Source organism: Camelina sativa, chromosome 13 (genome assembly GCF_030686135.1).
Source record: "Camelina sativa cultivar CO46 ecotype springtype chromosome 13, ASM3068613v1".
Lineage (NCBI taxonomy): Eukaryota > Viridiplantae > Streptophyta > Magnoliopsida > Brassicales > Brassicaceae > Camelina > Camelina sativa.
In genome coordinates, this window is record NC_141892.1 from 356,958 (window position 1) to 370,365 (window position 13,408).

Consider the following 13,408-nt stretch of genomic DNA (forward strand, 5'->3'; position numbering starts at 1 on the left):
TTCTTTTGTTCTGTTGGTGGTTACTTCTTAGTGCACATTGATATTTCGATAACATATTTTTCAAAAATTTCTTGTTAATTATTCCCTAAAATCAAGAATGAAAATAAGAGAAGAAAACTAGATGGAAGAGATGGGAGTGAAAGTGACAGTGTAATAATATTAGCGTCGGCTTGAGCCAATAAGAAAGTAAACTTCACGCGTTCACAGCTAATATTACGCGCGTCATCAAAGCGCACTCCCTCTGTTGATGTTCCTCTACGCGTGCTTCCACTTATTCTCTGTGCACTCTCCATTTCTGTACCGTTGGATCCTATAATCATTATCATCTTTGCAAACTTATATATCCACTTAACTAATCTTGGATTCGAGCATTGAACTGATTAAAGTATACTATTATGTCTTTTTTTAGTGGCAAAAAACTGAAAAAAAAAAAAAAAAGTTGTAGGATATGTGAGATCATTTGATTCAGAGTGTCGTCGTCATGGGTACGAATGTGTATTATGTATGAAACCATTTTTACATAGTTTACATTAGGAAGAAGAAAAAAAGAATATTTAAGTTATGGGCTTTTTAGTGCGTTATGAGCAACACAGAATAAGAAATGGACTTTGATGCCTTTGGGTCTTTTCAGATGGACCGAGACTTGAAAGAAGCAGCTTTCCAGTTTGATTCTTCGACTCAACGTAGATCACAATATAAAAGCACACGTACAGAACAAGATTTTATTAATTATCACTTTGATTTTTTCTTTTTCAATTCTTCTGTACATAGTGGGGAAATTACATATTCATAGTGGTCACTATTTAGAAGAATAGTAAAATTTGAAAATTATTTAGGCGATGAACAAAAAAAAGAGATTGAGAATGGAAAAAAATCTTGTCGAAGATTATGATATAAAAGTGGGTGGGAGACAAGACAAACGTCTACGGGATATGGTTATGTGAAGTGAGACCATTACATGAGATCGACCGACCAAATTCATATTGTTGGCATATCAATTCATTGAAAGGTATCTCTTTCTTCATTATTACTTGCAAAGATTTTATGCATCCCCTTACTCCAAAACTTATGCTAATATCTCTCTATGAAAAGTTATAATGAATATTGTCCGTTAGATTAATTAGAGTGGGTTAGTAGTAGTGACTGTTTCTAATCATAACAATACAAGTAACATCCAAATATTAAATCAATCAAATGGATGTGATTTTCCTTAACAAGATTCGCACCCAATGCCCTTGGGATGGATGTGTTAGGAGGAATCCACTGCTATTTCTGGTATAAAAAAAAAAAAAAAAAAAAAAAAGCTAAAATAAAATTAACTCATTGAAATTTTAATGGGCCTATTTATTAATTATTAATTATTGGGCTTGGGCCCAATAACGTACAAAGACACGATTAACGTTCTTATTTCGTCGTATTGGTTAGGGCACAGATCAAAAACTACAGAAGAAGAAAAGAGAAGTCTCCTTCCTTCCCTTCACTTGGCTCCAGCTTAAAATTCTGCTTTTGGTGTTACTCTTCTTCTTCAGTTAGGTAGTTGCTGCTGTATTTTGTGCGATAACTTGGTGGGTTCTTCTAGTATATCGAGGTAATAATATCCAAATAGTCTCTCTTACAGAGTGCCCTTAACGTGTTCGATAGAATGCCTCTGAGATACCTTTTGGCTTGACATATATCTGCCGCTTCCTTTTTTGCTGACCCTTTGTGTTCATTGTAGTTAACCAATTCATTTATCTTCTTTAGAAGACATGGGAAAAGCTTCTCGGGATAAAAGGGTATGCCTTCGAATGAAATTTATTTGGTTCTTAGAGCTTGAATACTGCACATTTCTCGGGAAAAAGATTTACTGAACTCGTGGATTGGTTTTAATTGTGCGTTGGCCAATTGTTTGTAGGATATCTACTATCGTAAAGCTAAAGAAGAAGATGGCGTGCGAGAAGTGCTTTTAAGCTTCTTCAGATTGATGAAGAATTCAACATTTTTGAAGGTGGATGTCTGAATTTTTAGTCTTTTTATTTGTTTGACGACCCATTTGGAATTACCACGTCAGTGAATTGTCTCCCTCATCCACAGACTCCAAAGTCTGATCTGACGAGATCTTAGTCAAAAAACTATATATTGAATGAATGCAGTACACTTGAGCGAAACTTTTGCAGCTGAACAATGTGACATATCAAAGAATGACCACTTAAAACTTTCCAACTTTTGTCTTTTTGCCTATGTGCAGGAGTGAAGAGGGTTGTAGATTTATGTGCTGCACCTGGTAGCTGGAGTCAGGTCAGTTTATTTTTTTTCACAATGGGAATAATGTGAATTGGCTTAGTCAGTTAGCAGATCTCTTATGTGTGCATTATAACGAGTTAACTACCACCAACCATTTTGCATAGAAGAAGAGAACAAATGTTCAGAAAAGTCTAAAGCTTGAATTAGAGAGCTATTGAGATTATTAGGGTTTACTTTTATCACTGCTGTGATCTTTTTGCACAGGATTGTGATTGGGTTGCAATCTCAGTTAGCTGACAACTTAGCTCGGTTAGTGTACTGTAGAGGAAAACAGGAAGTGATAGACATGGGGAAATTGACTTGGGAGAGCAGGGGATGCTCTAGAAAATTCATTTCAAGATTCCTTGGTTGTTTTTTTCTTAGGTTATTATTGCTTGTTCCTCGATTTTTAAGTGGAGAAAATTAAGAGAACACGTTGTGAATCTTATCAGTGCACTTAATTTATAGGTCTTGAGTCGTCAATTATATCTTCCTGCGAAGTCTTCCGCTGAGTCAACGTAAGTTTCATACTTCTTAATTTATCACACTCTGTTTCTCCTCTTTAGTTGTCTAATTGTGCTAGTTCAATAATTCACTTGTTGAACTGATTTGTTGCTGCTGTAATACTATGCAGAGAAGGAGATCTTCCTCTTATAGTGGCCATAGATTTGCAGCCTATGGCTCCAATTGAAGGCGTCATCCAGGTTCAAGGGGACATAACTAATGCTCGGACTGCTGAAGTGGTAAAAATTTCTCGACCCCTATCTCATAGAGTTTGACTCTGTTTCTGTGGCTTACTGATTTTCGGTTTTTCTTAAGGTCATTAGACACTTTGATGGCTGCAAAGCGGACCTGGTTGTCTGTGATGGTGCTCCAGATGGTAAAACAGTGTATATAGTGTCTGTTTGGCCGTTCAGTTTTTACATGCTATCAATATAACGCCTTTTACAATTTAATCTGCAGTTACCGGTTTGCATGACATGGATGAATTTGTCCAGTCCCAACTAATTCTAGCGGTAAGTTTCTTGGCCTCTGTTTATAAGAATCGGTGTGTCGTGTTAGAACAAAATTTAGCATTAACCTGAAGCTTATGATGATATGATCATGAATAATAACAAATAACAAGCAAAACCTTTTTTTGTCAGGGCTTAACGATTGTAACCCATGTTCTTAAAGAAGGTGGAAAATTTATAGCAAAGATATTCCGCGGGAAAGATACAAGTCTCTTGTACTGTCAAGTAAGTTAAGATGTTGTGCTTATGAATTTAACTGTCAAGTAAGCTTAGATGTTGTGCTCACAATGTTTACTGTTGCTTTTACTGATATAGTTTAATTCCTCTTATTTGTAGCTGAAGTTGTTTTTCCCAACTGTAACTTTTGCGAAACCGAAAAGCAGTCGCAATTCGAGTATAGGTAAAAATAATACAACTTTCACATGTGCATATATGATTTCCTTACTCGAGGGTTTAATCATCAAAAATCTAAACGTTGCTTTTTCTTGGAGATTCTCATTGCATTTCTTTACTCTGTTTCTATAGAGGCTTTTGCTGTTTGCGAAAATTACGCTCCACCAGAAGGATTTAACCCGGGAGATCTGCACCGTCTCTTGGAGAAAGTCGGAAGCCCTTCAGGTGGAAGCGATCTCGGTAAAAATTCTCATAACTTCACTTTCAAAAATCTGAAGTTCTTCAAGTTAGACACAACTAACGTGTGCAGTGTTGAGTAGTACACTTTCAATTTACTCTTCCTCAACCTAACGCTCACCTAAAATGCTCTCTTCATGTGAAGTTAACCTTTTGGGCAAGACAAAGAAATGTTCGTTAGTATCACGTCAGCTTCAAAAAGAGAATATTTTAATTTTAATTTTTTATTTTTTTGATACTGTTCTGAAGATTTTTCTATTTTCTTGGTACTCTGCACTCTGCAGATTGCAGCAGTGGTTGGCTTGAAGGACCTAACAAAGTTTATATACCATTCTTGGCATGTGGTGACTTAACCGGTTATGACTCAGACCGGTCTTACCCACTCCCTAAAGAAGCAGATGGATCTTTATACCAGAGTTTGGACCCGATTCAACCTCCCATCGCACCACCTTATAAACGAGCTCTTGAGCTCAAGAAAGCTTCAGCACAAAGCTTCAACTCTTGAGGTTTGATACAAAATAAAGAAAACTAAACAAACTTTTCGTTGGATTCTTTAAAAGCCTGTAGAGTTCAGGGACCTACAATTCCTATAACGCTTAAATGATTGTTATGATGAGCTTTTATGTTTTAAAATATACAAGAATCAGAATTTCAAGTTAAATATTGTTACTTTTAACTTTCTCTGCTAGGAAGAAATCAAAATATTGGGTCAAAAAAGAAGAAGCTTTTTCAGTCTTATGGTCCTTTGATTTCGACCTCTCTTTTTGAATTCCTAACTGGGTCCACTTTGTTTTTTTTTTTTTTTTTATAGTTTCTATAAAACTAATATTTTTGCGTAGGATTAATGGTTTTGTGATATTCGAAAGATGCACAACTTGGAAAAGAAAAGTAAACAGAGATGTGAACGGTACGACTTAGAAACCAACATGATAATTTAAATAAATAACGTCATAACATCTAAGTCATGTTGAAACGATAACAATCCAAATGTCTTATACATATTTGATTTATCTACTGCATGTCGAGTATATTGTTGCCAAGAAGTGACAAGTTGGTAACAATTAAAAAAACAAAAGAAAACTTTGGTTTAGAGTTTGTTACGAAACTTTAAAAAAGAAGGAAGAATTATAACCTTTTAAGTAGTCACTAGCTAACTGAAGCAACTTATCATCTACACGCAACCCTAAAATTTCAAATCTTTTACATTACAAAAGAATAATAATAATAATTTTTGAAGCTTTGTCGATTGAACCCGAACCTGAATCGGTCAAACCCGTAGTTTAGCAAGACCACGTGGAGATCGAGTTTGATCTCGACATAGACGAACAAGAGTTTAAGAACTCGATGCAGTCCTCAATAGCTTCTGCACGGTGAGACTCCGATTCGTTTAGAGACTTTGACTTGGCCAGATATACAGACGACGAAGAGTAAGATGAGGAAGAGCAAGAAAAAGACGAAGACGACGGTGTCGTTTTCGTGTTATTACTCTTCTTGCCGAAAGATACAAAACGAAACGTTTTACCGACTCCTGCTCCTATACGCCGGAGTAATCTCCTTGCTGCCGGCGAGCTACTGACGCCAAAACTGAGAATTCCGACGACGACCCTCCGACGACCATGCCGTGATGAGCTGAGACCGGTGTGTGTGAGAAAGATTGGTTCGTCGTTTGCTTCTTCTGATTCCGGACTAAAGCTCACTCTTTTGAATCCTCTTTGAGACATATTCTTGTCTGATACTTTATCGATGAATGTCCCGAAGACAGAGAGTACAAGAGGGGAGACACCGAGAAAGAGAGAGAGAATAAAATAAATGGAGACGTGAGAGAGGTTTTGACGAGTATTTATGGGAGGTAGAAGTGTGATGTGTTGATGAGTTAGGGATGAATTATTAAGAAAGTAAAATGGAAAATTAGAACAAGTTACTTGTTTATATGTAAAACTAAACTCGTATAAGTTACGAAGTGTTTGGAACACCAAAATTTGTTTAACTGATTCTTATTATTTTTTTTGTTTTTTAATTAGGTTGAGAAATTACTACAAAGGCGATGCGACTATTCTAGTCCAAATTAAACTTATAGTCAACGACTCAAAAGTAAGACGAGGGAAAAGGTTTGAAGTAAAGAGTAAATGGAGTAATAGTAGTAACAGAAAATTCAACATAAGAACTATATATGTCTGATGAAATATATAATACAAAAAGAAAACAAAAATCAGAATGATTCTCATCTTGTCACTATTGTACTCAGCTTTGTTTTTTTAGGTGAAATATTAGGGGTCCTACGTCATACCCTCCTATGTTTCCCATTCATTATGATATATGTGTAAACAAAGACTATATATATGTCCTCTCTTTTTATGTCTATAAGACTAAACTACACAGAAATTTGATTATGACAAAAAATGAAAAATATGAAAGAGAAGTGTGAATAACAGATAAAATTATCACTTTTCTTAAAGAATAATTCAACTTAAGATGTAATAAGAATTTAAAACAGTACTTTTCTAACCAATCGGAATAACTCAGCTTAAGTTCGTCTCAGTTATTTGTTTTGTAAGTTTATTTGAAAGTACATTATTCTTAAGCCAAGCCATGATAGTAACCCTATACCCTAAATGAATAGAAACTCTAAACTCTAAATGAATAATAACCATGAACCATAAACCCTAAAATTAATATTAAATCTAACCCCAAAATAAAAGTAGCACTAACCCTAACCCCTAAAATAATTACTAAATCCTAACCCCTAAATGAATAATAACCCTAACCCCTAAAAAGAAAAATAATCACAACCCCTAAATGAATATTGAAACCTAAACCCCTAAATGAATAGTAACCCTAACCCCTAAATGAATAGTAACACTAACCCCTAAATGAATAGTAACCCTAACCCCTAAAATGAATAGTAACCATAACCCCTAAAATGACTAGTAACCATCACCCCTAAATGAATAGTAACCCTAACCCCTAAAATGAATAGTAACCATAACCACTAAAATGAATAGTAACCCTCACCCCTAAAATTAGTAACCCTAACCCCTAAAATGAATAGTAAACCTAACCCCTAAATGAATAGTACCCATAACCCCTAAAAGGAATAGGAACCCAAAACCCTTAAATGAATTATAACCCTAACCCTAAATGAATAGTAACCCTAACCCCTAAAAAGGAATAGTAACTCTAACCCCTCAAATGAATAGTACCCCTAACCCCTAAATTAGTATAGTAACCCTAACCCTTAAATTAGTAGTAACCCTAACCCCTAAAATGAATAGTAACCCTAACCCCTAAATGAATAGTAACCATCACCCCTAAAATAAATAGTAACCCATCCCCTAAACCCTACACCATAACCCCTAAATGAATAGTAACCCTAACCCCTAAATGAATGGTAACCCTAACCCCTAAAATGAATAGTAACCCTAAACCCTAAACCCTAAAATGAATAGTAACCCTAAACCCTAACCCCTAAAATGAATAGTAAACCTAACCCCTAAATGAATAGTACCCATAACCCCTAAAATGAATAGGAACCCAAAACCCCTAAATGAATTATTACCCTCACCCTAAATGAATAGTAACCCTAACCCCTAACAGGAATAGTAACCCTAACCCCTCAAATGAATAGTAACCCTAACCCCTAAATTAGTATAGTAACCCTAATCCCTAAATTGAATAGTAACCCATCCCCTAAACCCTAAACCAGAACCCATAAATGAATAGTAACCCTAACACCTAAATGAATAGTAACCATAACCCCTAAAATTAGTAATCCTAAATCCTAAACTCTAAAATGAATAGTAAACCTAACCCCTAAATGAATAGTACCCATAACCCCTAAAATGAATAGGAACCCAAAACCCCTAAATGAATTATAAAACTAACCCTAAATGAATAGTAACCCTAACCCCTAAAAAGGAATAGTACCCTAACCCCTCAAATGAATTATAACCCTTACCCTAAATGAATAGTACCCCTAACCCCTAAAAATGAATAGTAACCCTAACCCCTTAAATGAATAGTAACCCTAACCCCTAAATTAATATAGTAACCCTAACCCCTAAAATGAATAGTAACACTAACCCTTAAAATGAATAGTAACCCATCCCCTAAACTCTATATGAATAATAATCATAAACCATAAACCCTAAAATTAATATTAAATCTAACCCCAAAATAAAAGTAGCACTAACCCTAACCCCTAAAATGAATACTAAACCCTAACCCCTAAATGAATAATATCCCTAACCTCTAAAAAGAAAAATAATCACAATCCCTAAATGAATACTAAAACCTAAACCCCTAAATAAATAGTAACACTAACCCCTAAAATGAATCTAAACCCTAAATCCTAAATGAATAGTAACCCTAACCCCTAAAATGAATAGTAACCATAACCCCTAAAATGAAAACTAACCATCACCCCTAAATGAATAGTAACCCTAACCCCTAAAATGAATAGTAACCATAACCCCTAAATGAATAGTAACCCTAACCCCTAAAATGAATAGTAACCATAACCCCTAAAATGAATAGTAACCATCACCCCTAAATGAATAGTAACCCTAACCCCTAAAATGAATAGTAACCATAACCCCTAAAATGAATAGTAACCCTCACCCCTAAAATTAGTAACCCTAACCCATAAAATGAATAGTAAACCTAACCCCTAAATGAATAGTTCCCATATCCCCTGAAATGAATAGGAACCCAAAACCCCTAAATGAATTATAAACCTAACCCTAAATGAATAGTAACCCTAACCCCTAAAAAGGAATAGTAACCCTAACCCCTTAAATGAATAGTACCCCTAACCCCTAAATTAGTATAGCAACCCTAACCCATAAATTAGTAGTAACCCTAATCCCTAAATGAATAGTAACAATCAACACTAAAATGAACAGTAACCCTAACACCTAAACCCTAGACCCTAAACCCTAACCCCTAAAATGAATAGTTAACCTAACCCCTAAATGAATAGTTCCCATAACCCCTAAAATGAATAGGAACCCAAAACCCCTAAATGAATTATAACCCTAACCCTAAATGAATAGTAACCCTAACCCCTAAAAAGGAATAGTAACCCTAACCCCTCAAATGAATAGTACCCCTAACCCCTAAATGAATAGTAACCATCACCCCTAAAATAAATAGTAACCCATCCCCTAAACCCTACACCATAACCCCTAAATGAATAGTAACCCTAACCCCTAAATGAATGGTAACCCTAACCCCTAAAATAAATAGTAATCCTAAACCCTAAACCCTAACCCCTAAAATGAATAGTAACCCTAAACCCTAACCCCCTAAAATGTATTAAACCTAACCCCTAAATGAATAGTACCCATAACCCCTAAAATGAATAAAAACCCAAAACCCCTAAATGAATTATAACCCTACCCTAAATGAATAGTAACCCTAACACCTAAAAGGAATAGTAACCCTAACCCCTAAATTAGTATAGTAACCCTAACCCCTATACCCTAAATGAATAGAAACTCTAAACTCTAAATGAATAATAACCATGAACCATAAACCCTAAAATTAATATTAAATCTAACCCCAAAATAAAAGTAGCACTAACCCTAACCCCTAAAATGAATACTAAATCCTAACCCCTAAATGAATAATAACCCTAACCCCTAAAACGAAAACTAATCACAACCCCTAAATGAATATTGAAACCTAAACCCCTAAATGAATATTAACCCTAACCCCTAAATGAATAGTAACACTAACCCCTAAATGAATAGTAACCCTAACCCCTAAAATGAATAGTAACCATAACCCCTAAAATGACTAGTAACCATCACCCCTAAATGAATAGTAACCCTAACCCCTAAAATGAATAGTAACCATAACCACAAAAATGAATAGTAACCCTCACCCCTAAAATTAGTAACCCTAACCCCTAAAATGAATAGTAAACCTAACCCCTAAATGAATAGTACCCATAACCCCTAAAAGGAATAGGAACCCAAAACCCTTAAATGAATTATAACCCTAACCCTAAATGAATAGTAACCCTAACCCCTAAAAAGGAATAGTAACTCTAACCCCTCAAATGAATAGTACCCCTAACCCCTAAATTAGTATAGTAACCCTAACCCTTAAATTAGTAGTAACCCTAACCCCTAAATGAATAGTAACCCTAACCCCTAAATGAATAGTAACCATCACCCCTAAAATAAATAGTAACCCATCCCCTAAACCCTACACCATAACCCCTAAATGAATGGTAACCCTAACCCCTAAAATGAATAGTAACCCTAAACCCTAAACCCTAACCCCTAAAATAAATAGTAACCATCACCCCTAAATGAATAGTAACCCTAACCCCTAAAATGAATAGTAACCATAACCCCTAAATGAAACCCTAACCCCTAAAATGAATAGTATCCATAACCCCTTAAATGAATAGTAACCATCACCCCTAAATGAATAGTAACCCTAACCCCTAAAATGAATAGTAACCATAACCCCTAAAATGAATAATAACCCTCACCGTTAAAACTAGTAACCCTAACCCCTAAAATGAATAGTAAACCTAACCCCTAAATGAATAGTTCCCATAACCCCTAAAATGAATAGGAACCCAAAACCCCTAAATGAATAATATCCTAACCCTAAATGAATAGTATCCCTAACCCCTAAACAGGAATAGTAACCCTAACCCCTCAAATGAATAGTACCCCTAACCCCTAAATTAGTATAGCAACCCTAACTCATAAATTAGTAGTAACCCAGCCCCTAAATGAATAGTAACCCTAACCCCTAAATGAATGCTAACCCTAACCCTTAAAATGAATGGTAACCTTAACACCTAAACCCTAGACCCTAAACCCTAACCCCTAAAATGAATAGTAAACCTAACCCCTAAATGAATAGTTCCCATAACCTTTAAATGAATAGGAACCCAAAACCCCTAAATGAATTATAACCCTAACCCTAAATGAATAGTAACCCTAACCCCTAAAAAGGAATAGTAACCCTAACCCCTCAAATGAATAGTACCCCTAACCCCTAAATTAGTATAGCAATCCTAACCCCTAAATTAGTAGTAACCCTAACCCCTAAAATGAATAGTAACAATCAACACTAAAATGAATAGTAACCCAGCCCGTAAATGAATGGTAACCCTAACCCCTAAATGAATGGTAACCCTAACCCTTAAAATGAATAGTAACCCTAACACCTAAACCCTAAACCCTAACCCCTAAAATGAATAGTAAACCTAACCCCTAAATGAATAGTTCCCATAACCCCTAAAATGAATAGGAACCCAAAACCCCTAAATGAATTATAACCCTAACCCTAAATGAATAGTAACTCTAACCCCTAAAAAGGAATAGTAACCCTAACCCCACAAATAAATAGTAACCCTAACTCCTAAATTAGTATAGTAACCCTAACCCCTAAATTAGTATAGTAACACTAACCCCTAAATTAGTAGTAACACTAACCCCTAAAATGAATAGTAACCCTAACCCCTAAATGAATAGTAACCATCACCCCTAAAATGAATAGTAACCCATCCCCTAAACCCTAAACCATAACCCCTAAATGAATAGTAACCATAACCCCTAAATGAATAGTAACCCTAACCCTTAAAATTAGTAACCCTAACCCCTAAAATGAATAGTAAACATAACGCCTAAATGAATAGTACCCATAACCCCTAAAATGAATAGGAACCCAAAACCCTTAAATGAATTATAACCCAAACCCTAAAGGAACAGTAACCCTAACCCCTCAAATGAATAGTAACCCTAACCCCTAAATTAGTATAGTAACCCTAACCCCTAAATTAGTAGTTACCCTAACCCCTAAATGAATTGTAACCCTAACCCCTAAAATTCATAGTAATCCTAACCCCTAAATGAACCCTAAATGAATTGTAACCCTAACCCCTAAATGAATTGTAACCATAATCCTTAAATGAATAGTAACCATATAGCACTAAATGAATAGTAACCCTAACCCCTAAATGAATAATAACCCTAACCCCTAAAATAAATAGTAACCTCCCAAAATGAATAGTAACCATATACCACAATTGAATAGTTACCCTAACCCCTAAATGAATAGTTACCATATAGCTCTAAATGAATATTACCCTAACCCCTAAATGAATAGTAACCTTATATCGCAAATGAATTGTACCCTAACCTCTAAGTGAATTGTAACCCTACCCTAAATGAATAGTAACCCTAACATCTAAAAGAATAGAAACACTTTCCCTAAATGAATAGTCCCTAACCTCAAACCCTAAAATGAATAGTAACAATATACTCTAAATGAATAGTAATCCTATACCTAACCCTACCTAACCCTAAATGAATAGTAACCTATACCCTAAATTAGTAGTAAACCATAAATGAATGGTAACCCCCTAAACAATGAATAGTAATCATGTATTCTAAACCCTAACTGAATAGTAACTCTTAAATAAATTGTAATTATGTACTTGAAACCCTAAGTGAATAGTAATTCTAACCCCTTAATAAATAGTAACTGTAATTTCTGAATGAATAGTAATTTTGATACCTAAATGAATAATAGATTTAACGAAATAATGATATTCTCAAATTTTTTATATATACTATATTTCTGTAATTCTGATATTTTGTTTTCTGAGTCATATTTATTTGGGCCCGAAGGAACGTTGGACTAAAAATAATATGGGCCCAAGTTAGCCCATTTAGTGTAATAGCTATATATATGGCTCATCATCAGTTCATCATGTCATACGATTTTCTGATTTTGTATTAAAAAGTCTAAACAATAAAATATGTCATCAGAAATATTGAAAGCAATCATGTTGTCATTGAGTAAAATAGTAATTTAGATCATATGACGTTTTTCTGTTATGTAAAAATTTGATATATATGGAGGAACAATACGTTTTTGTATGTGCTAACTTTTAAAGATTAGAATAAAAAACCGGAGAAATCATAAATTATCTCCTAAATTATATTTGGTAATCGAAAAAAATCACTATTCTTCAAGTATAGATCTTCCACATGCAAATGAGGCATATGGGACAGCCAAGCATTTTGTATGGTGTATAAATATCAGATAAAGATGCCTCAATATCAGACGAATATTCAATGGAATAGATTTCAGATACCATATTTCTATTTTTTGTCCCATCTTTTTCATTTTTTTTTTTTTTGGCATTAGTTTATCAGAAATATAAAAATAACATATATAACGTTGTCTTGGCGTATCGATTTGAGTTTTAGTTTATATCGATCTACAAGTAAGTAGATAGATATATTCGAAGTAATTAGCGCGGCTAATGATATGATATGATACGTAACGAAAACTATTGCCTATTGACCAAACAATAAAACAAAGTCAAATTTTTGTCTTGAGGAGTACGTTAGTTTGTGACTGTTATCATCATCGTCAAAACATATACTAGCCTCAGAAGAATAAAAATGTAAAAATATAACAAAAAATTGCGTTTTCTTATTGAGAATTGAATTTTGGTGCGCATGATC

General features: G+C 34.6%; 2 protein-coding genes and 1 pseudogene across 3 annotated transcripts; 2 read left to right on the forward strand and 1 right to left on the reverse strand.

The window, feature by feature from the left end:
- The first annotated feature begins 1,748 nt into the window (after nt 1-1,748).
- LOC147929076 (uncharacterized) lies at nt 1,749-2,642 on the forward strand (annotated as a pseudogene). Its single transcript, XR_015578091.1, has 4 exons — nt 1,749-1,775; nt 1,895-1,987; nt 2,228-2,277; nt 2,488-2,642. The product of XR_015578091.1 is annotated as an uncharacterized LOC147929076 (transcript).
- Nucleotides 1,900-4,566, forward strand: LOC104734182 (uncharacterized). The gene is made up of 10 exons (XM_087481454.1): nt 1,900-1,987; nt 2,228-2,277; nt 2,731-2,780; nt 2,897-3,005; nt 3,082-3,142; nt 3,226-3,278; nt 3,408-3,500; nt 3,612-3,675; nt 3,801-3,908; nt 4,190-4,566. Exons 4-10 carry the CDS (start codon nt 2,940-2,942, stop codon nt 4,408-4,410), a joined length of 666 nt encoding a protein of 221 aa, XP_087337580.1. The 5' UTR covers nt 1,900-1,987; nt 2,228-2,277; nt 2,731-2,780; nt 2,897-2,939; the 3' UTR covers nt 4,411-4,566.
- A 253-nt stretch (nt 4,567-4,819) lies between these two features.
- Nucleotides 4,820-5,886, reverse strand: LOC109125263 (uncharacterized). Its single transcript, XM_087481455.1, has one exon. It carries the CDS (start codon nt 5,624-5,626, stop codon nt 5,186-5,188), a length of 441 nt encoding a protein of 146 aa, XP_087337581.1. The 5' UTR covers nt 5,627-5,886; the 3' UTR covers nt 4,820-5,185.
- Between the last annotated feature and the right edge of the window lie 7,522 nt (nt 5,887-13,408).